At 46.2% G+C, this 23109-nt stretch overlaps 1 protein-coding gene across 2 annotated transcripts in view; it reads left to right on the forward strand.

Moving 5' to 3' along the window:
* The window catches only part of PCNX2 (pecanex 2), a 197055-nt gene that overhangs the window by 82335 nt on the left and 91611 nt on the right, over window positions 1-23109 (forward strand). For both annotated transcript variants that reach the window (XM_053667311.1, XM_053667312.1), the window contains exons 18-20: window positions 7203-7295; window positions 8032-8182; window positions 20911-21052. In XM_053667311.1, coding sequence (XP_053523286.1) covers window positions 7203-7295; window positions 8032-8182; window positions 20911-21052 — 386 coding nt within the window. The remainder of the gene's footprint in view (window positions 1-7202; window positions 7296-8031; window positions 8183-20910; window positions 21053-23109) is intronic.

Raw genomic sequence — 23109 nt, forward strand, 5'->3', positions numbered from 1 at the left:
CGGTATCTGTAGTGCAGCCTCCGTTTCAGCACTTCCTCACATTCCAATTGGTTACTTCCATTGTCTCGACTTTTCTTAGTTCCTGGAAACAAACAAAGCTACCCAATTTTACCTGTACGGTTCAAACAGCTGCTTTTAAACCACTGTTTGTATCATGGCTTTGATTCTGCGCCCCTCAGCGCCGGCCCCGTCTGAGCCTCCTGGCTGCAGATGCTGGCCCAGGGCTCGCAGCTCCCTTCTGGGGTTGGAGCCTGGGTGCTGCGTCACGCACCATGTGGGTTTACAATGTTTCACGTGCAAGGGGCTGATAGGTTTATCAAATGCGCATGGACTCACCGTCAAAATTGGGAAAATATTCATAGTACTCAATGTTGTTTTAGGTGATCTGGCTAGCGTAAGTCTTGAAAGAGAAACAAATGGAGATTGCATTATTGTATTCAAATGGAATGCACAGAAAAGTTTATTAGAATCAACCATGATTAATAAGAGAATTCATAAATACCATCGGAGACAAGAAAATTTAGAAAAGCCAGAACATTCTAACATATAAAAAAACCTTAGAAAATGTAATGGAAACATAATTCAATTGACAATAGCAACAAAATATATGAATTGATGATAAGAATGATTTTAACAAGTGTCAGAAATAAAACCACAGCAGCCTATTAAAATGCAAATGAAGTTATGAATAGGGTCTGATAAATAGACATGACCTGATTTTGGGGTAGGAAAGCTGACATTTTTTAAGTGCCACTTCTTTCTAATAAATTTGTAGGTTTAAAATAATTCAAAGCAGTTACAAAGACATTTTGCTTATAACTTGGAGAAATGATTTTAAGGTTCATTTAAAAGAATAGCAGTTAATAGCTTAAAAAATTTAAGAAAGAAAAATAAGAAAGAGGACCTTAGCACTTTGAGATTTAATAGTATATTATAAAGACTGAGTAATCAAAAAAATGAGATTCATAAAGATTAGAGAATGGGATTAGTGAATCAGTGAAACATAGACAGGAGACAAATTATTTATCTGAATTTATTATGTAAAAATTAAATGTCACACCAGGAGCTGATTATTCAGTATATGGTGTTGAGGTATCTGTTTAGCGGCGGGAGGGAGAAGGGAGTTTGTGCACTAACCCCACACCGGACGCCAGCGTGTGTGAGAGAGAGCCAGGCAGACAGAGGTCAGGGGAGACTTCAGTCTCCAATGTGAGGGCAGGCCAAACCATCATAACCAAACTGCGTGCTGATGGAACCCAAAAGTTCTGAATCCAATGCAAAAGAATCCTTTCATGTAATAAAAATTAACAAAATAATAGTAAGTTACCAGGTTAAAACTGCAGTGATCAAGGATGCCTGGAAGAAGCAGAGCAGAATGCTTCCGTCTTGAGAGCATGTGTCCTAGGGGACCGTGAGCCTGGGTTCTCAGCTCTCAGGAGGAGACACTGAGGCCTGTGCTGCCAGGTGCCGGGTCCAGCATTAGAGGGTCCGCTTTTCAAGCTGGGGCACTTACGGTGGAAAGGTGAACCAGAAGAAATGAGCTCCACCATCAGCATCAGGGGCGTGCAAGCAAACCCGCCTCAGTGCTGAACATCGGAACAGCAGAGTCATCCTCGAAATGTTGTACTGTTGCATGGATTTACAGTCCAAATTATGTAATGCGGGCGGTACAAAACACCTCAGTCTAAGAACACAGCTTGAAGTGGCCTCCAGCTGGGGGCACCCCACAGCAGAAGTAAACACGAATTTTCCACAGTGGACTCCTTCCTCCTAGGCCTTCAAGGCCTCATTGCCAACGCCAGTTATATAAGGGAATGGGCAGCTTACAGAGAAAATGTAAAACTGTACAAGGAAACAAGGAACCAGCAGAAACAGATCTGTAAATGCTTCAGAAGCAGGAGCTACCAGACACAAAGTTACAACAACTACCTCCACTAGGTTTAAAGAATAAAGACTGTTTAAAATTCGTAGGCAGTAGGAAATGTTTAAAATCATCCAGCATCTTTGAAAGAGAGCCAAATAGACCTTTTAAACAAACAAAAAACAAATTGTAGTTAAAACTACAATTGTAGCAATTGTAGTTAAAAACACACAACACACAGGAAATTAGGCACCTCTGAAGAGAGAATTATTGAACTGAAAAATAAAGACAATAGAAAATATCAGGTTTCACCACACATGGACAGACACAGGGACAGAAATCTGAACAAGACGAAGAAATGTGAGGGATAGAGTAAGAGATCTAACATACATCTAATAAGGATTCCAGAAAAAAAGAAACTGGAGCATAATCAATATTTGATGAGGTACTTATCTGAGAACTCGCCAGAATTGATGAAAAATGCTTATGTTAAAATCTCAGTGAATAACAAGCAGGTTTATGGAAGAATAAAGGATCCCCGCAGGTCAATCCCGAGTGAGACTGAAGGACGCCAAGGTTGAAGACCATCCCAAAGCAGTTAAACAACACGCACAGAACACATTTAAAGGGATCGTAGAAGCCAGAAGACAGTTGTTTCATGTACTTACTGTTCTGTGAATAAAAGGAACTGCCAAGCTAGCATCTGTGTCCAGCAAGAATACCTCTCAAGAATGAGGACACAGTAAAAATACTGCAGACAAACAAAACCTGAGAGACTCTGACTCAGTACAATTTTGAAGAATGTTCTTCAATAGCAAGCGACCTCAGATGGAAGGTCTGGTTGGCAAGAAAGAAGAAAGAAAAGAAAGTGGCAGATATGTTAGTAAATATAAATAAGCATAAACTGTATAAAACCATAACAAGAGTTTATGGCTGTAAAGAACAGAAGGTAGTATTAAAATATGGGACTACAATAACACAGACGCTTGAATGGAGAGGAATAGACTCCAGAAGTTGAAAGTGTTTGGCTGTGTGCGGGAGACAAATAGAGCTGTTGATCAACCCCAGGCAGCAGCAGGTTAAGGAAGCCTGTGGGAATGTCTGCTGGAAAGGTTTCTGTTCCTACCAAAGGAACGCGCGGCTCCCACCCTGTGCACAGGAAAACGCAACGACTGAAAAGTAGTTCTCTGTAGGAACAGAATTCGAGAGGACTCCTGTCACACTGTTCTTCCACATCCAGTGCAGATGGATGGAAACCTGACTGTGTGGTGACAAAACCTGAAAGCACTTGTTCTCTTTCTGATACCAGCCTAGGAAGGCATTGTTAAAAATGGCACAAAAATTCAAGTTCATTCAAATTATGACCTTTGGCCCTGGCTGCTGTGGCTCAGTGGGTGGAGTGCTGGCCTGCAAACCAAAGGGTTACAGGTTCGATTCCCAGTCAGGGCACACACCTGGGTTGAGGGACAGGTCCCCAGTAGGGAGCGTGTGAGAGGCAACCACACATTGATGTTTCTCTCCCTCTTAGTCCCTACCTTCCCCTCTCTAAAAGTAAATAAACAAAATTTAAAAAATTTATGACCTTTGCTTTATCAAATAATACCAAAAGAGACAAAAAGCAAGCCACAGAATGGGCAGCAAGTACTGAAACATGTATAGTTGACAAAGCACCACTGTTGAGGTGAGTGCAAAATTCTAATCAGTAAGACAGGCTGATATCTCAGTTAAAAATAGGCAAAAGACTGCATGCATTTCACAAAAGAGGAGATAGAAATGGCCAAAACACGAATGCACAGTAGCCTCCTCTTATCCTTGGTTTTGCTTTCTGTGGTTTCAGTAACTTATGATCAGCTGGGGTCTGAACATAGTAAATGGAGAATTCCAGAAATAGTTTATAAGTTTGGAAACTTGTGCCATTCTGCGTGGTGTGATGAGCTCTCTCACCGACCCATTGCTTCCAGCCCAGGACGGGAGTCGCCCCTCCCCCCGGCGTCTCCACGTGGTCTGTGTCCTGTCCACCCATTGGCCTGCTCGGCTGTTAGACTGGTGTGGGGTACAGTGCTGTGTTCAGGTTACTGTGTGTTACTTCATAATGGTCCCCAAGTGAGAGCGGTGGTGCTGGCAATTCGGAGAAGCAGCGGAGTGCTCCCTGTGAGTAAGTATGTACTAAGTGAATAAGTGTGGATAGGCAAAAACACAGACAGACAGGGTTCAGTACTGTTCCAGGTTTCAGGCATCCACTGGGGGACTTGGAGTGCACCCTTGTGGGTGGGGCGGCTGCTGTATATCCAAACTAAACTCCAATGCAAACCACACTGAGTTACCCTTTCACACCTACCAGACTGACAAAAAATGAAAAGTTCTCACAATACTAAGTGTTGACAAAAGTTTTGAGCAGGAGAGCTCTCATGCACTGTTGGAGGTAGTGTGAGTTAGTACATCTATTTTGGAAGCAGTTTGGTGTTATAAAATTCCAGCAACCTACACACTGCAGCCAGAAATTCTGGGTATCGACCCTGGGCAGACCTTGGGTCCGTGCTCCAGTATACGCGCACAAATAGAAGGTTGCTCACAAGGATGTCTCTGTGGGAACCCTGCACTGAAGCCCCTGGAAACTCCACCCACAGTAGCACGTGGGCTACACAGTTCCACCCCACAGCCACGTGTCATTGATGGGCGAACCTTGGCCACGTAACGTGAGCAGTGGAAGCAGGACACGGCGTGTGCATCCAGGATGGTGCCACCTGTGTAAGATGGGCTGAAAATAGGCAAACTAGACCAAAGTGCCTATAATTCACTTACAAAATACACGAGTAGCAAAATCATTTTTTTAAAGCAAGAAAGTGATCTTCACCACAGTTAGGGTAGTTGAAAGGAACCCTCCAGGAGGGAAAAGAAGGGTTTGCGGCCAAGGAACCACTTACCAGGGGCTTTTTGGGGGTGCTGGATTTGCTTTGGGGGAAGCAGTTGTGGTTATTAGGGCAGTTGCTATATAATCTTTAGATTGTGCAAGGGTACTTTATGCACTTTTCAAAAAAGTATAAATGAAATCAAATATTTATTCAGGTTCTGGAGAACCAAGGATTTTCCAGACTTGAAATCTATTAAATAAAAACACACACATGGAGTTAGATTTGCATACACAAAAATTTTACTTCTGCATGCAAAACAGGCAATAAAATTAGAATAATTAAAATATTTATGAATTGGACACAAAATAAATATCTCTTATCACTTGTGTAATTTAATTTTAAAAATTATAAGCAAGTGATATTTTATATATTTCACTTAGGCACCAAATATTTAGCATGTAAACATACGACATACGTCTACACTTTTTGTTTGTACAGAAACGCAGAGTAAAATCAGAGGGCGTATTTTTGGTTCAGTCAGCACAGGATGAGTTAATGATCTTGCCAATTGTGACATGCTGAGACCTCTTAGACGTTGTGTTTGTGTAAATTATTACAATCGTTTGGAGAAGCGTAACTTATCAAGGATTGTAAAATATTCATAACATACGACATAGTAAATCTGCTTGTCAGTTTTTCTAGGGAATTCATTCCAACTGTGAAAAAAGATTTAGGTTCAGAAAGACAATAACCGAGCACAATCCACCGTGGTAAATGGGGAAGGCAGCCCGTCACAGGGCTTGAGTGGGTTGCACAGGCGCAGTGCATTCCGGTCAGTATTTTGAGTGCCCACCACGGCACCGCTTGTATATGTGTGTGAATTTGTGGATGGCGCAGCAAGATGGCAAGTTATTTAGCCACTGAGTGAGTGTTAGTAAGTCTGTGCCATAACATACATAATACGTAAAATGCTTACAAAAGAAAGTTCTGTTGAAAAAGGTAGAAATTGTATGCACACTAAGAATAGGCATTTATAAAATACGCATGAAAACCATATACTTCTTGATTACAACTAGAACCCGTGGCTCAGCGTTCACAGGCAAAAATATGGGCCCAGCAAACACAAACACGCAAATACTGTTAGTGTCAGAATGTAATGACCACCAGTGACCTTCCCCTTCCCCTCGGCCCAGAGCGCTGCAGTGCTATGATGTCACCCGACAATGGGAAATTTAATCATGAAAATTGCAGAGACCTTCCCAATTCGCAGTTTGCTTAGATCTTTTGTACTCATATTTTGTAAGGTCTAAGATTGTACGGTTTACTTTTAAGGCATTTATTAAAATGAAACACATATCCTAAAACTCTTATTTAAATAACCCAACAGAGTCAGAGACTGTTTTAGGCTTCAAACATGTGAAGGAAGAGGAAAGAGACTAATTATTCTTCTGTATAACAAAAGGAAGACCCACCCCCAACAAAACACGTGCCAACACCGCCCCCCCCCCCTTCTCTTCTGTTGTTCTCAGTGTCTCTTGGGGGCCAGTACTTCCAACGCCTGATTGTTGTAGCCTTGTAATAAGCCTTGAAATCTGATGTCGTGTGTCCTCCAAGTTTGTTCTCCTTTTTCAAAGTTGTTTGTATCTTTCAGAACCAGAGCTATAGAATGTATAAGTGTATAAGTGTATTAACCTAATAAATTATTACCAAGGCTTGGTAATAAGCCTTGAAATCAGGCATTGTAAAATGTCAGATCTGCTCTGGTCCAAAGAAATAATTAAATGTATAAGAAATTTCTATTTGGCATACCCAGGCTGTTTGCGTGTTAAAATGTAAGGTGCAGCCCTGGCTGGTGTAGCTCAGTGGATTGAGCTCGGGCCTGCAAACCAAACGATCGCAGTTCGATTCCCAGTCAGGGCACATGCCTAGGTTACAGGCCAGCCCTCAGCGGAGGATATATGAGAGGCAACCATACATTGATGTTTCTCTCCCTCTCTCCTTCCCTTCTCCTCTAAAGATAAATAAATAAAATCTTAAAAAATACATTTCTAAACGAAATACAATTCTAAACGAAAACTTTGCTAAGCTACACTAAGCTACACTAAGCTACACTAAGCTACACTAAGGCCAAGTGCAGATTACTCGAACTTGGCCTTTCTGTATCAGACCTGGGCGTCTTGTGCCTCACAGTTTATGCAAAGGAACCTTACACCTGTACGCGTGCAGGAAACCTCTGTTCTCTCCATGGGTGGCAGGTGCAGGCTGGCCGTGCATGGCCTTCTCCCCCTCCTTTGCCTTGGTCTCCCTGATATTCCCCAAGTCGGAGGCAGTGAAGGGTCCTCCCAGGGTGTGCCACCAGAAGTATATCGGGTGAGTGATGGGCTGAGTGGGCAGCTTGTCCAGGGTCTGTGTCCTGTGTCCTGATTTGCCTGGTGACACTGAGTTGCAGAGAGAAGCATAAACGTTGACAGCTGGTTTTCTCTTCACAGAAGGATGTCTTAAAGTCGGACCTCCTGGTGTGCACAGTGGCTGCAGTTCTGTCCTTTGCAGTGAGTGCCAGCACCGTGTTCCTGTCCTTGAGAGTACGTGCCATTCGCCAGCCCTCTTCCCACGGTGGCGCTCTGGGGACGCAGGGGCCAGTGGAGCCTGAGGGAGGGAGCAGAGGGCCAGCTGGGGGGTCTGAGGAGGTTTGTTCACGGGCTGAAGTTTGGTCCCCTCGCAGGTCCGGCCCAGGTGTCTCACTCTCTCTCTGTTCCAACTTCTGGTGCCACAGCCTGTCCTGCGCAGTCCCCCGTGGGGACGGCACTGGTAATAGGACCAGCTGAGGCCACCGCAGAGAAGGGAGAGGTTACCACAGCATGAGTGACATTGAGGTCACACAGCCAAAAAGATGACTGAAACATAATCATACTTAGGAAGATAAAAATGGAGAAATCTACGTGGGATTTTTGGCTTAAGGTTCTTATGGACAGTTGCTGTCTCTAAATAAAAATGTTACATATTTATGGATTCTTTCAACGTGGGAAAGTCTAATTTTGTTATTCTTCACCCCTTCTTTAAAAACAAAGTATCCTGGTGGACAGAATTCCTCCGGCCTCTGGACTTGCCCTGGGCGGTTCTCCACCCCATGCTGGTGGTTTGGGGGGCTTCTCAGCACAGGGACGGGTCTCAGGAGATGTTCAAAGGCTGAAGCAAGAACTGAGTTTGTACCTGTCCGTTAAGAGGGAAGCAGGGACAGGCCATCATGTCCTGCGTCATTCCTGGGTGGCCCTGCCCCGTCCCGTGCTGAATGATGAGATGTGCCTTCTGTTCTCGCAGCCTTTTCTCAGCGTGGTGCTCTGCATCGCGGCTGGCGCCGTGGGGTTCGTCACCCACTACCTGCTCCCTCAGCTCCGCAAGCACCACCCGTGGATGTGGATTTCACACCCCGTCCTTAAGAACCGGGAGCACCGGCAGCGGGAAGTGCACGGTTAGTGTCTCTTGAACACCACGGAGTGCTGGGTGTACTTGAGTCGGGGAGTGGGCATTAGAATGTGAGTGTGCCTAATGCCACAGAACTGTGCACTTGAACTTGGTTACAGGGGTGGATGTTACATCATGTGTGTTTTACCACACTCAGAAAGGGTGCTCGTGTTCCTCGGAGTACTCTGGTTGTGCCCAGAACAACAGTCTGTTAGAGGCATGGTTTGTGAAAATGGTAATTGGTTGTTAGCATTGAGGAAAAATTTATCTCTCGGAATTGAAAGCTATGCTATTCCAGTTAAGGTGACCAGGAGCAGAGCATCACTTGATGGTCCTCCCATCCTCCACAAAACGGTGGGGATGTGACAGAACCTGAAACCTTGAACTTTAACTGGCTTTGCTCACCTAGACCTAGACCTGCCTGACTTAGCGGTTCCAGAGCTGCCTCTGGCCGGATCGAGGAGGACCTAATGTCAGAGCTTCTCTCTCAGGAATTTCTCTGCTCGGTCTCCCCCGGCTCCGTGATGGGTGTATCTGTATTTCGGACACCTCCCAGTCATTGGTGACAATTTATAGCTATAGTGTGCAACTAGCTGATGCTGCTAATTCTGCACAGAACCTCACAGCCCAGTGACTTTCAACCTTCTCCACCCCACGGCACACGGAAACTATTACTAAAATTCTGCAGCACTCCAAAAAATATCTTTTTTGCCAATCTGAAAAAAAATTAGATATAAATTTGATTCATTCACACTGGATGGCTATTGTTGTATTGTTGCCATTTTTTTATTTGACAGACTTAAAGGAAAAGAAGTCAGTGCCCCTGACCAAATAGTTCAGGTACCGAATGTTAAAATTTCTGCAGCACACGGCTTGAACATCGCTGGTCTGGCCCACTGCAACTCCTCCGTTGTTGAGTGGGGTATTTAGCTGTCCCCATGGCCAGACACAGGGGGCCATGAGGGGCACCAGGGTCTGCTGAGCCCCAGGAGTGCCCTGGACCCAGCCAGGCTTGTCATCGGTAGCCTCAGTAGTCTAGTGTGGCCATAGGAAGAAGGGTGGTGTTAATACAAATACAAAGAAACAAAAGAATCGCGATGCCATCAAAAATACAGAGCGTTTCTTCAAGGAACATCTCTGGAAGGACATGAGGAGCTGCCTTTGTTGGAAACAGCCAAGCGGGAAAACTGGCGTGGTTAGTGGAGGAATGTGGTATAACAGGTCTGTGGGCAACTTGGGGTTTGGAGGGTGCAGGGGGTGCAGTGGCTCGGCCTCGCTCTTCTCCCTGGGACAGGAAGGACCTAATAAGGGTCATGCTGCATAAGTCTGTTCTGAATGCTCTGTGCGATGTCCGGTGCCACTTAAATACAAACATTTATTCTCAGTATTACGAGCATCGAAGGATGCTGGGCTCCGGTAGAAACAACTTCCAGTGGTCAGTCCGTTTTACTGCCCCCTTGCAGAAAAAGTGCAGAAAAAGTGCAGGGGTGACTTTTCCCGCAAGTCCCCCCGTCTGCCATGGATGAAAGTAAACACTACCAAGACATGATCCACTTTGGGAGGAGAGGTGGCCAGTTTCTCAGAGGAAAAAGACCTTGAGCCCCTTCCTGCAGGGCCTTTTATTGGGTTGTAATCCACAGGAATACAGGGCAGCAAGTATCAAACAGTAGATAACATTTCAAAGAAATCTGAGGGCTTAGTCTGAGTCAGAGTCTGTCAGGAAGGGAGTTTGCAGAAACTTTAGGGTTTTCTGCTGGGACCTTTAACATATGAATGAAAACACTCTTAGCAGAGCAGATTTCACAGGTTTATCAGCAAGTCTTTGTGATGCCAGATTTTTCCATGGGATCCACTCCGGCAAGGCAAGGAGCTGCACCCCTCCCATCAGGTTTTCAGGCTTACGTGGATTAGAGCCAGGAAGTGCTTCTCCCAGAGGACATGGGGACTCAGGCTGTGTCACATAGCTGAGAGGGCAAGGGTCTATTGCTCGCTCTTGGTTGCAGCCCCCCGAGTCCTTCCATGATGGCTTCCCAAGTGATCGAGTCCGGCTCAGGTTGCCCCTCACTGTACCTGTCTCTGACTTCCGACCATGCTTCGGGGGCAGGTGGAGGAAACTGAGGCAGCATTCGCTGCCAGAGACGAGCTCTTGTCTCCTGTGGCTCACATTCCAGAGGTCACTGGCTCATCCTTAGCCATGAGAGGTAGTTACAATTCCTGAAACCAGGCTGAGCAGTCCACAACAGAAAGGGCTGTGGGAATGGCGCCTCCTTGTGGATGGGCAGAGGGTGTGATGAGCAGACGAACTCTTCAGAGCTTCTGCAGTGTTAAATTAAGGTCACATTTCCCTGCCGTTTTCCAAACCTTGAGAAAGTCCAACTTTTGGTGACCCTGGTGGCATAGTGGGGGGCTTCTTATTTTGGCATCGTTGGTGAGTAGTTGACAGGGATTTGACTGCAGATACTGTATGTTGTATGTATGTCGTCTCTGTCTGTCTCTGCACGGGAGAGGAGAGAACCTTCCCTCTGGCTGAGAGAAGGCGGATCAGACAGCTGGGGCTCGGATCCCCCGCACTGTGCCCATCAGTGCTGGAATTCAGCACTGGCAGAGGAGAGCGGGCAGTGTAAATCTTGGGATTATTTTTTAGTGTGATTGTTTTCTCCCCTGGACCCAACCGGGCCTAGTTTCAACCAGAACCATTTAGCTGTTTTAAAGCTGCACTGGCTTTCAAGCAGGGGTCCAAGACCATGTCAGGTGAGTGTGAGCAGGTTGCCTTGTCTCGGGGCCTCGGTCCAGAGGCGCCAGTGGGTGGCTCGCACATCAGCACAGGCTTGGGCAGAAGCTCCGGATGTTTATTTCACTTGCCCACACTCGCTGTTTATAAGCTGCCTGAAATCTAGCCAAATGTGGGCAAGTGAGGCACAAAATGCAAAGCACACTGCGTTGTCAAATCACGTGTTTGGGAGGAAAACCCAAATATTTAAAATATGTTGGCGTGAGCTTACCGAAGCCCTGTCCCCCATTTTGGTGGCTGCCACGTGCTGGGTTTGCCGGCCTCCTCTCCCTGGCCTCCTGCCGCCGGGCACTCCACTCCCTGTCTCTCCTGCCCGCAGCAGTCACGCACAGGACGCAGAGACCGCTCACATAACTCTTACTGTGAAGACCGTGCTCCCTCGCGTCTCTCCTGGAGCCACAGAGGACGTGACTGAGAGGAGGCGGAGCAGAGCAGGGCTGGCACGACTGTGGCTGTCCCTGGAACCCCTGGTCCCACGCCTAATGTCACTCACTGAAACCAATCCTGAAATGGGGCCAACGGCAGACACTTCGGCACAGCCAATTCAGTTCTTCACTTTCGACACTGATTTATAAGCTTTACCCCAGCCTTGCCCCCAACTCTGCTTCAACAACATCAGAGCTAAGAGAATAAAAGTCTATCACTTACATTCCAGTTCAGGAGTCGAGTGAACAGCCGTGGTAATGAGAGCGTGGCTGAGTTAGCTGCATTAAATGTGTACGCGTGAAGTGGGTCTTTTTCTTTTGCTCTGTTTCCCATCGATCTCAGTGACTCATGCTGAAAATATTGAGTAGACAGCTCTGAAAATGGCACCTTATTAGTCAAATGTGGAACTTTCAAGACTGTATATACAAGGAGCACTGGAATTTTAGAAAGTGAAACAAATCTGTCATCCTGAGTGTGATGATTCGAGACAGATGACTTCATTGAGTCTTGTCTGTTCTAACAGGAGTAACTTGTTCTATCCAAGAACTTTCTGAAGGAATTATATCTTTTGTTTTCTTTTCAAATGAAGCATTTTTATTTTCTTCAGACACATAGAAGTGAGATTGCTGGTTTGGGTGGTAGTCTGTTTTTTTAATTACATGTATTGGGCTGGCATGAATTAAGAAGATCATATAGGTTCTGAGTATGCAATCCTATGGTGCATTATCTGGAATTATGTCATTTTGAAAGGGAATAATGGGGTTGAGTCATATTTCCACTTAGTCCTACAAAGAGCAGTTTCTGAAATATCATCATTCTGGGCCCTTAAGAATTTAAAAAAACAATACAAGCGATCTGATGACTACCCTCTCACCATAAAATTGGGACTCATCGGGGTGAAAAGAGAATGAGATAAAGAATAAGTGCATTGTTGGCTTCCACTTGTCTACCTATATATTCAGTCAGAAAATGTGTATGACTGTGCTATTCACAGAAAAATAATTATTGAGTTTCTACATGAAGCCAAGCCTGTGCACCAGTGAGACAGTCACTAAGACGTGTTTTCTGCCAGCGGAGATTGTCTTACCTCATAAGCAAATGGGTGGCTGCGCCAGAACAGAGGAGCCGCACTTGCTGCGTGCAGCGAGGCAGGGCCAGCGCTCTGTCAGCCTTGAAGGAGACACCGAGGAGCAGGAGGCCCACACCTTCAGTGAGGGGCCTCCAGTTCATTGCACGTTCAGTGGTCAAGCTTTTCCAGCTGGTTGCATATGCATGTAAGTCAGAAAATATTCAGAATCATGTAATTTAGTGTTGAATTAATGTCTGGTGCATAGTAGGTGCTCAATAATATTGGTTGAGTGTACAGTGAATGACTAGTGTATTGTAAATCCACCGGAAGAAGAGTTTCCTGTAGGCTGGTAGAGTGTGCTATGCATAGTCACATACAGACAGACAAGCTCATTCCTCTGCAAACGTGTGGTTGCTGAGAAAGCTAAAGCTGTTATTTTCTAATTAAATTTTGCATTAGAATAAGTGGATAAAAGATTATAGACATAGCAGTGTCAATCGAAAATCTTTTAAATTGTAATTTTAAAAATTTGCTTAGAAAACGAATTCACAGATGAGTCATAAATTCATAATTCTTAAGTGAGATTTACGGTGCGTTTTAGCAGATCTTGCCTGTCAGTTTGCAGACAGACTGGTGTCTGCCTGCGAAAGACATGGGTTTTGAGAGATACTGCTTTTTCTAATGTATTTTTCATTTATATCGGAGTAACACAGTGTTAAAAATAACGCAGAGCAAGTGGTAATGAAAAGCAGCAGCCCTGTCAGCTTCTTCCCATCTCTGATTCCTCTCCAGAGAAAATTACTTTCTTCCCTTTAGATACTTCTTCTGGTATTTACCATAATTCTTGCAAATAATGTGCCTATTCTGCTATTTCTCCATATTTCAGATTTACCTTTCCACTGACTTCCTGTCATGAAAAGCAAGGTGTGAGTCTCATATCTTTCTTCATACGTTAACACTTTCCTCCTGCTCCAGGGGTAGTTTTAGTTTTTGTTGAACATAACTCAGCTTTTTTTGACTGGTGAGTCTGTGTTCATTTCTAATGCCATAGTATAGCATGATTACATTTCCTTGCCTGTTATTTCTGGTTTCGCACTTGCTCGCTCTCCTAAAAGCTATGAGAGACACCTCTCAGTGCAGTTTCCACCCGGAAGCCTGGCAGATAATTCTTGAGCTCCACCCCCATTCTCTCTCCAGGAATCTACTCCACTGTTCCTTGTTACTTCCTCATTTTAAAGAAGATACATCCTCCAGCCATTCCAGAAAAACATGCAAGAGAAGGACACTCTTGAGACTTTGGCTATGCCAAAGCAGTTAATTCTTTTTGCACTTAATGGATGGTCTGTAATGCGAAGCCTGAGAGGATATAAGAAGCCCTCTTCCCAGAATTCTAAGGGAAGGGCCCATTGTCTCTCAGCTTCCACTGCTGCTCTTGAAAAGTCAGGTGTCTTTCTGACTCCTGGTACTTCATATGGGCCCGGGCCTTTTGGGAAGATTAGAAAGGAATTCAATCATCATGGCCCCGAGAACAGGCTTTGGAACAATCTCGGTGGGTTCAGACACTGGCTATGTCATGTTGGTTGTGCTTAGCCATTGTGATTCAGTTTTGTCATCTGTAATTGGAGTTTCTACAGCAAAGGCTTGCTGGGCGATGAAATTAATCAAGGTAATAAATGCTGAGCGTTCAGCATAGTCCTCGGCAGGCAGAACTCGCTCAGTAAGTGCACACCCCTCATCCTCTTCCCCAAGTTAAGACAGTCAGTCATTTCGCACCTTCCTTTATGCCTGTCCCACCTGTTGTGCTGGGCAGTTGGTGGCCCGTTGTGATCTGGATGTCCATGTGCTGCAGTTGTGAAATTTTTGATCAATGGGTGATAATACTGCCTGTGTGATCTAGTTCACAGAATTTCTGTGGTGATTAACTCAGCTGGGAAATACATGTAAAAATCTTTTGAAATGTATATAGCACCAGATCATTGTCTGACTTCAGAACATAAAGGCTGTCCCAGGGTGTTTGGGAGCTGTCGTCCATGTGTCTGTGTGTCTGTGCCGAGGAGATAACTCAGTCCTGGGGGGGAACATATTCTCTACCCCCTTTTCTCCACCATGAAGAGATGCTCACTGCAGTGGGCAGTTAGAGACCTAGAAAACCCTCTAAAACCTCTTTAATTCAAAGCAACTAAAAGAGTTTGAAGCATGAACTGAACCAGAGCTAGTAGGCTGCATGGTCTCATTTGCTGCAATGCTTTTATAGGACCGTGTATTCCAAATGTCAAGGAAGAGCTTAGAGCTGGTATGTCAGAAACAGCCTGCCAGTTGGAAGCTGGCCTTATTAACTGTGCCCTCGGCTCTTACTTCCAGGCACACTCTCTTCCTCTCCTTTCTCTCCTCCCGCCCCTGCCCGCTCCTCCCGCTTCTCCCTGCTTCTCCCCACGCCTCCCGCTCTGGCTGGTCTGGAGTCCGTGTGCTCCACCAGGAAACTCATTTCTGGAGGGGCACTGGGACTGGCAGTACAGCGGCTCCCAAGGCAGCAGGAAGAAAGAAAAGTGGAATCCAGTGACCTGCAGCCGAGAGGGGAGAGGCAGAGGGGCCTGGAGCAGTGGGAGGGGACCGGCTTGGGGACAAAGCTAGGGGAAGGGCTTGGGGACAGCTCCGTAGTCACCCGCCAACTCCCCTTCCAGCTCTCCAGGTCCCGGGCAGTCACCCAGGTGTCCACTGGGGTTCTTTTAGCTGCTGATGAATCCAAGATAATGTGGAAATAAGGGTAATGATCAGTAACTGGAGAAGTGGGAAAACTAACTCTGACAATCAGGAAGTCTTGCAGTGCAGCCCTGCATCGGACGGCCCGTGGGCCTGCACGCCCGGCAGGGCCAGCGGGGCCACTGTGACGAGTCCCGACTCAGATTCTCTGAGCAGTAGCTGTTGAGGTTTTATCTGAAGTAGCCTAACCCTCATGGCACCTTGTGATAGGATAATAGATGGCGGTGCCAGGTGGGAAAATAGAAATGGTGTTTTAAAATAATCCTGTAGTTTAAGTAGCATACAAGTCACTACTTGAGAAGAATCCTGGTCTGCCGAGTCTGGCGGTCACTGGGCACCAGCTGCGGCCTGGCCGCTGGGCCAGGTGTGGGGGGGCAGAGAGAATGACAGCAGCGTGACCCTTGCTCTGGGCCAGACACTCGTTCCACCAGGAGTTTCTCCCTTCACGCGCCCACAGAGAGAGGCTGTGGAGGGCTGTCCTAACCCTCTTCCGGTGAGCATGGTAAAAACGACTGCACTGCTGTTTCTGGGAAAAGAAAGCTCATCACTGCGCAGATTCTCCCCAGAGCTTCTCCACCCCTTTTAGGAGAGAGGTGTCAAGGATGCATTTTCATTCCCACCGAATTAATGACAAAGTCACTGGGGTGGTTTTGGGAATATGGGCTAAACATTTTATAAAACTGAGTTAGACTTTATATCAAATGAAATTCCAGGTGGGTTTAAGATTAAAAGAAAAAATTTTACACCCTGGCTGGTATGGCTCAGTGGATTGAGCACCGGCCTGTGGACCAAAGGGTCACTGGTTTGAACCCCAGGCCAGGGCCTGGGTTGCAGCCAGGTCAGGTCCCCAGTAGGAGGCGCCTGAGAGGCAACCACACACTGATGTTTCCCTCTCTCCTTCCCTTTCCCTCTGTCTAAAAATAAATAAATAAAATCTCTAAAAATTTTTTAAGGTGGAAAAAAATTAAGGAACAAGAGTAGCGCTGCAAGAAAATATTGCTCGTTACATGATCTTGGTTGGAGAGGAAGAGTTGTCTAAAGATGACCCCCAATCAAAAGCCACTGAGGAAACAACTAAAACATGTTATTCCTTCAAAAATGGACATGTTAATTTTCCGATCCCCAAGTGTTGCTCATCATCACCTTGTCTTCCTCTCTGAGAGGTTTATCGTGATGTTGAACCTGACTATGTTCACCAGTTTGTTCACAGATACTCATAGAACAGCCACCACACGGGAGGGACAGTGCAGAAGGCTGGGCAGCCACTGCGGGCGAGGCCGCCGTGACTTTGCAGGGATGAGGGGGAGCCTTTGGAGATAGGGAGGGTCGTCAGCCGGGAATCAGTCCGGACCCCTGCAAGGCAGGCTGCCTCCCCCGCAGAAGCCCCAGCTTCTCCCCAGACTTTGTTCTCCTGGGGGTCTGCTTAGTTGATTAGGTTATTAATCAGTCAATCAGTGATATCACCTGAAGGTACTGAGTGGCACCCAAGGAGCAGGTGTGGTGCTAAATGCTGAATGTGATACAGAAAGACGGCCCTGGTTCTTACAGGAAAGGTGTAGGGGGCTCAGAAGGAGTACGAAGGGGCCCTCGTTTGGATTTGAGAGAGAAAGAGTGGCTGCTTTGAGGAGGCGACATTTAATTTTAGGCCTGAAAGTGAAGAGGGGGTTAGCCCCCAAAGTGGAAGGAGTGGATCCCAGGCCAAAGAAGAAACCATTGGCACCTCTAACGTTGGTTAACGGGAACGGAAAGGCCCAGAGGACGCTGGGTTTATCGTGACCAGGATTCTAGGCTTCCCATTTAAGGATGTGATTCGCTTCCCATTTAAGGATGTGATGTGATTCGCTTCCCATTTAAGGATGTGATGTGACTCGCTTCCCATTTAAGGATGTGATTTGCTTCCCATTTAAGGATGATTACTTACCCTTGATTTAGACTCCCAGTGGGATGGCCTTTTCGTGCTACAGGGTCTCTGTCATAGCCACCTCGGGCGGCAGGGTGGGGGACCGAGCTGCAGCCACGTGGAAATGCTTGGAGCACATCTGTACCTGCAAAGCAAGAAGTCTCGTGTCCTTGTGGCTTCCGTCGTAATTCAGGGTTTGAATTCAAGAAAATTATCTTCCTAAAGATGAAAACATCCTGAGGATTTTTGGCTAACTTTTAATTCAGTTTAATACCACAAACTAAAGAAAACTCCAACCCAAAATGCCTTTGAGAAAATTCACCATGTGCAATCTTAAGTCATAAAGGAGCTTGCAAAATGGCATAGTTAGTCTGCATTATTTTTCTCAAGGGCCTAATATTCCAGGGAAAAGAGACATAGTCATGCTAAAGCAATGTCTTTTTGTGGTCTCCCTGCATATTTAGGACATTACAGAAAGGCAGTTATAAAATACAGTCTCATACAGTTTCTTTAACTTGACTTTGTATGAATATGGAGGTAGTTTGGGGATTTGAGAAACATATTTATTATGTTACTGCATTTGTAAGCATTCCTTTTCATTAGCTTTTTACGGTCGCCCCTTAAAAAGGATTAAGTTTAAGCCTTTTGGAATGCGGAGTTTTGGACTCGCACTTCTCATCTTTTCCATTCATTTCCCCTCAACTCCCGAAGGGAAACATTCAGTACAAGTTCGATTTGTCTGTAAAATGTGTTCTGTGATCTAGACATCATCACATTTAATTGGACTAAATTACTGAACTTGGTGGGGAGATTCTAGAGACATATAAGGATGAAATTGAAATTAATTTTCTTTCAGTACGCAGATTAGCAGAACCTGAAATCAGAAGTTTGGAGTGGGTGATTTTTGGGGATTTGCTCTCTCCTGTCACTCCCAAATACTGATTTTCACTCCCTTTCTGCATCCTTCTCCACCCTACTTTGGCTGGATGTCACACTGAACATGCCTGGGGTGGGTCTTCACCCTTCCCTGCACACACAGTACGCATTGCCCATCCCTGTGCCTGCTGGTGTGAGCGGGCAGTGCCAGGTACACTCGCTGTCCTCTCATCTACCCGTGCAGACCCAGAGGGAGGTGTGTGAGGCTTCCGCATCACACTTGCACGTGCACCGTGGTCATCTGCACCTCTGCACCACACCTCAGTGGTGAACTGGCGCTGAATTACACAGGCAGCCTGGCTCCCAGTTCAGTCATCTTCGGGCTCTGACCAAGGAGCTATTCAAAGGAGAGTAGGTTTTAGAAACATAGCAATGAATTGTGTCTAGTTCCCTGCAAGTTCTTTTTAGCCTTCAGAAGTCCAACAGAGACCTCCTTTGTAGCTGTCTTGATTACGTCTAACAGAAGATGCAGTTATTACCCAATAGTCCTGGGTCTTAGTTGTTCATGAAAGGGATCGTGCGCAATTGAACGCGGCAGTGCCTGCGACTCGTTGTTCCAGGGCCAGGCTGCAGAGCGGTGCTCACAGCCACAGATGTCCCACGGCCTGAGCGTCTCAGCCACGTACGTGCCTTAAAGTTGTGTCTGTAGCATAGTTTCCCACACGCACTTGCACGCACACGCACACACAGCTCAAGTCTCACTGAGTAAGTGCTTTTGCTTTCTCAAATGTTTGGAGAGACATGGATGGTGAATTCAGAGATTATTAGTGGTTTTGCAGTATGTGGAATTCATTGCTTTGCGTGTTCCTAGGATGGCTGAACCGAAATCCTTACGGCAAACCCACATTTGTTATCACGACCCGCAGTAAATCCGCATCAACCGAAACGGGACTGTGTCCCTGCACTTGAATCAGCCTTATGCCCAGTCACTGGAAAATGTCTTCTTGCAAAAGGAAAAGCCGCGAGCGTTTGGGAGTCTCATCACATGGCCCCTCCCCCACACGGTACCCAGGGCCTCTGCGGCAATGGCAATGAGCCACTCCAACTTCTAATTCAAGTGGTTTTTTTATCAGCACTGCAGGGTGCACTTGGCTTCTGTTTCTTGATTTACATATTTGTGCAGGAACCCAGCTAAGGTTGTCATGTTTCTGTGAATTGGTGACAAATGTTGATAGGACTCTGCCAATGTATTTTTACAAGCCGGCTGAGCTGCAGTGGGTGCAGCCACCTCAGTCGGACACCGCTGATCGCCCATAAACTGAGAAATCAGAAAAAGTGGTTTCGTGTAGAAGGAAACCTGGCTTGGACTTGTTGTACTCTGTGACAGACTGGAATGGGAAATGTTTAGTATGTTTTAGTTAGGATGGTTTTCGCTGTGTAATAAAAATAATAATTCTGATAGGCCGCATTTTAGTTCCCCCTTGTTCAGTGTAGTTGTTCCCCATTCCCAGCTACTAAAGATGAGATAACAACATTCACTGAACCCTGACTCCTGGCCAGAAGGCATTCTAAGGTATGCCATAGGTATTTGAAATATGAGGCCATTTAAGATATAGCACCTACTCACCACAAACCCACAGCCCTAGTGGGAAGATTAATATTAAAATGAATACTTGTTCTGTGGTGGGGCAGGTACTATAGTTGCAGAATCACAGTGCTCCATGACGACACAAAAGAATAAAATCTTTAGCCTTAAAACCAAAGGCCGTAAGTGCAGAAAGAAAGCTTGGCTCGGCACCTGGCAAACACCGACACTAGGCTCGTGGCAGTGGACTGGGGCCCCAAAGGTGGGGACGCGGGCGTGGGGTCTGCCGGGGGCAGGCCAGAGGGGTGTGGCTGTTGTTTCTAGTCAGAAACAATAATGAAGCCAGACAAAAGCAGAACTCCTTTTCGCTCCCACTGTGTGCTGACATTTCTAAACAGTGTTGGTGTGGGGTGACCCTGTCTGGGACAGACGCCTCCCACACCCTGCCCCTGGGCTCCCTGGAAGCGACCGTGCCGAGAGGGGCCAGGGAGGATTTCAGATGGCGGGACGCCTGCTTCTGTAATACGGGAAGGAGTTTCTCAAACAGGAGATGTGGAGGGACGTTCCAGGAAGGCTTCCTGCACAGATGAAGGATGTAAAACAGTATGGTTCCCTGCAGTGCGGGGCAGACAGGAGTTACTTTCAATAAACAGTGATGGTCAGTTAGATCCCCACATGGAAGCCAGTCGGTCTCAACGCCGTGCATTATACACACTCATCAGTTCTAGAGAGCTTGCGGATCTACGTGCAAAAAAGAAAACAGTAAACGTCTCAGAGGAAATTTCTTTTCTACAAAAGATACTGTTAAAGTATCTCCATGGTGCATCCCTGTTGGTGAATCACACACTCATAGTGATAAGGGATGGGGATCAACTTCCTCTTACTTGCATGTGTTACCCAGAAATTTGGTTGTGAATTGAAAGATTAAAGAGGGGTAGAGAAGAGCCCAGAAGCTAGGCCCTACCTCACAAGTGACCCCAAGCTCCAGAGAAGGTGAGCTTGCTTCCTACCCTTCACTTCTCTGAGATGCCTTGGTGTTGTAATGGGTGCCAATTCATTGGTCCCAGTCATAATTATATGTGGAAAAATCAACTGACTTGAGAAATCGGGGTGCTGGCCTATATTTCTATGTATTATTATTGATGAACTATGTAGAAACACAGTTAAGAGTTGCTGCCTGCAAAGTACATTGGCATATCATGTGTAGTGTCTGGAGTTCTGAATCAGCAGCTTTTGAATTAAAGGGAGATACTACTTATTATCACATGTACTTGAAGGCAAATAATTTGATCAATGGCTGTTCTAAGTGGTTTTTGTGTTTCTTTCAGATCTTGCCCATTTAATGTGGTTCGAAAGACTCTATGTTTGGCTTCAGTGTTTTGAAAAATACGTCCTGTACCCAGCAATCATTTTGAACGCCCTCACTATTGATGCATTTTCAATCAGCAACCACCGGAGGCTCGGGACACAGTAAGTGGATAATGGTTTATTCTCCCAGTGATTCGGCTCACGATGCTTTCAAAACCCAGTGAATGTTTTCTGAACAGGCTGCAGCAGACGGCATCTTCTATGGTGTCCTTTTCCCAAACTCCGAGGAGCTGGCGGTCATTTGTAGAGGGACTGCAGCGCAGGGAAGTTACAACTGCTGGAAGAGATGCTGTGAATAAATATCAGTACACTTGAAGGTCATTCTGCAGACCTAGTGAGCCCGGATGCAGTGACAGGAGGCCAGTGTGACTCCAGGCTTCCTGGGGTTCCTGCCTCGTCAGTTCATTTAGCTAGTACTCCGTGCTTGGGGGACTGTCACTGCCGTCTCTGCGTTGATCAGGAGGAGCGTCACCGTTACAACAACGGAGCACAGAGACATCATGCTATAGGACGCCATGCTTTTGCAAAGCATTAACCACGTACAGTTGACCTATTGGTTTCATATATGAAAGCTGACTCTGAATTTACAAATGGGAATCCGCTGGGTAATTTGTGGATTTGTCTTTCTGACAAAAGGTTCAAGTTTCTGGTCAAATAAGCTGTCAGAGTAGAAGGCCGTGAAAGAGATCGTTCCCCAGATTTGCTTATTAGTCTTGTTGCCCAACTCAACCCTGACGGATATAATCACAGGCAGACGAATTCAAACCTCGTCTTCCTTCCAGGGTAAGAAGCGGACAAATTCTTGAATGTCTGCCAAAGATTGAACAAGCTAAGCTCACAGGCATTTAAATACTGGACTTTGAGTAAGTTCATGGTCACATAAGGCAGACCCTAGAAGAAATGATCCCATAGCCTTCCTGACCCTGCCTTTCTTCCATTCCAGACGCAGTTCATTTAGGCCAGGGCAAGAGGTCCATGTCTTTCGGTACTTAAAGCCCTGAACCTCGGGTCCTAGGATGAAAATTCGTCTCACTGGATAAAGAAGCTGGACCATGGAGCTAGAGACTCCGTATATAGTTTGGGTGGGGCCCCATCCAGGGGTGACTCTGCAGCCAGAACATGAAGTCCCTCCTTGTGGCAGGTGTTTCCAGTGTGGTACCATCCTGGCTGGCCCCAGGGCCACCTCCTACCTAGAACAAGGCAGGCCCTCCATGTGTAGGGTGAGGGCTCACAATCAGAACCAGAGTAGCAAAGGAGGTACTGGTGCTGCCTGGAGTATCGAGCTACAGGGTTTAAGTTCTCCCTCTCCAGCGTCGGGACTAGGCCTCGAGCCGAGCCTGCAGGTAGAGGCCAAGTCGCTCTCGCTGTTGGCAGAGGATGGATGCAAAGGTTGAGGATCAGACAGACTCCAATAAAACAGCTCGGGGAGGGTCCAGTTCAAAGTCATCTTACTGTCTAATCCCTGTAATTTTTTTCCAGACACTAAAGACAGAAAGTATCAGCTTCCTTATGTCCCTCCAGGTATTCTCAACTTTCAGGTGATACCCACAGAATTATTTTTTCCCAGAGTTTAAAGCTGATTGTGTGTGTATATATATACTCGAGGCATCCATCTGAAGACTTAGAAAGTCTCCCAAGATTTCAAGCACCCCCCTAGACCAGCCATTCTGAAACGGGACAGCAGAGGCTGCCCGTCAGTCTCACCTGGAGACCTGTTTCGACCTTCCTGAGAACCGCTGTGCCAGACAGTAGGCTCTTTGATAGCAGGCGCTGCTTCTTAGCCAACTTTCTCTACCAGCCCCCTAGTCAGTGGTGATGGAGGGATGAGTGGATAGATGACCGTGTCGGTGAGTCATGATTTCTCATTAGGTGTTAATAGTTCCTGGCCTGACCTAAACGGATGCTTTGCTGCTGTCCCAGGCCATTGGTTGCCGATTGTTATGTAAGCATTTATGAAGCCTTCAGCTAAGCCTGTGACCATCTGTGAATCTGTAACTGAAACCATCACCATCACCATGTCATAAAGGCCATCACATCAGTCCCCCAGACCTACCACAGTCCTAACCCATGGTCACTGTTAAACGGAACCCGAACACCGTCTGTTGTAGCCACAGGCAGACTGAGTCCAGAGTTAGCGTTCATCCAGATTTGGCCTGAGT

Source organism: Artibeus jamaicensis, unplaced genomic scaffold (assembly GCF_021234435.1).
Source record: "Artibeus jamaicensis isolate MK-2021 breed Jamaican fruit bat unplaced genomic scaffold, CSHL_Jam_final contig_467, whole genome shotgun sequence".
In the NCBI taxonomy this organism is placed as follows: Eukaryota; Metazoa; Chordata; class Mammalia; order Chiroptera; family Phyllostomidae; genus Artibeus; species Artibeus jamaicensis.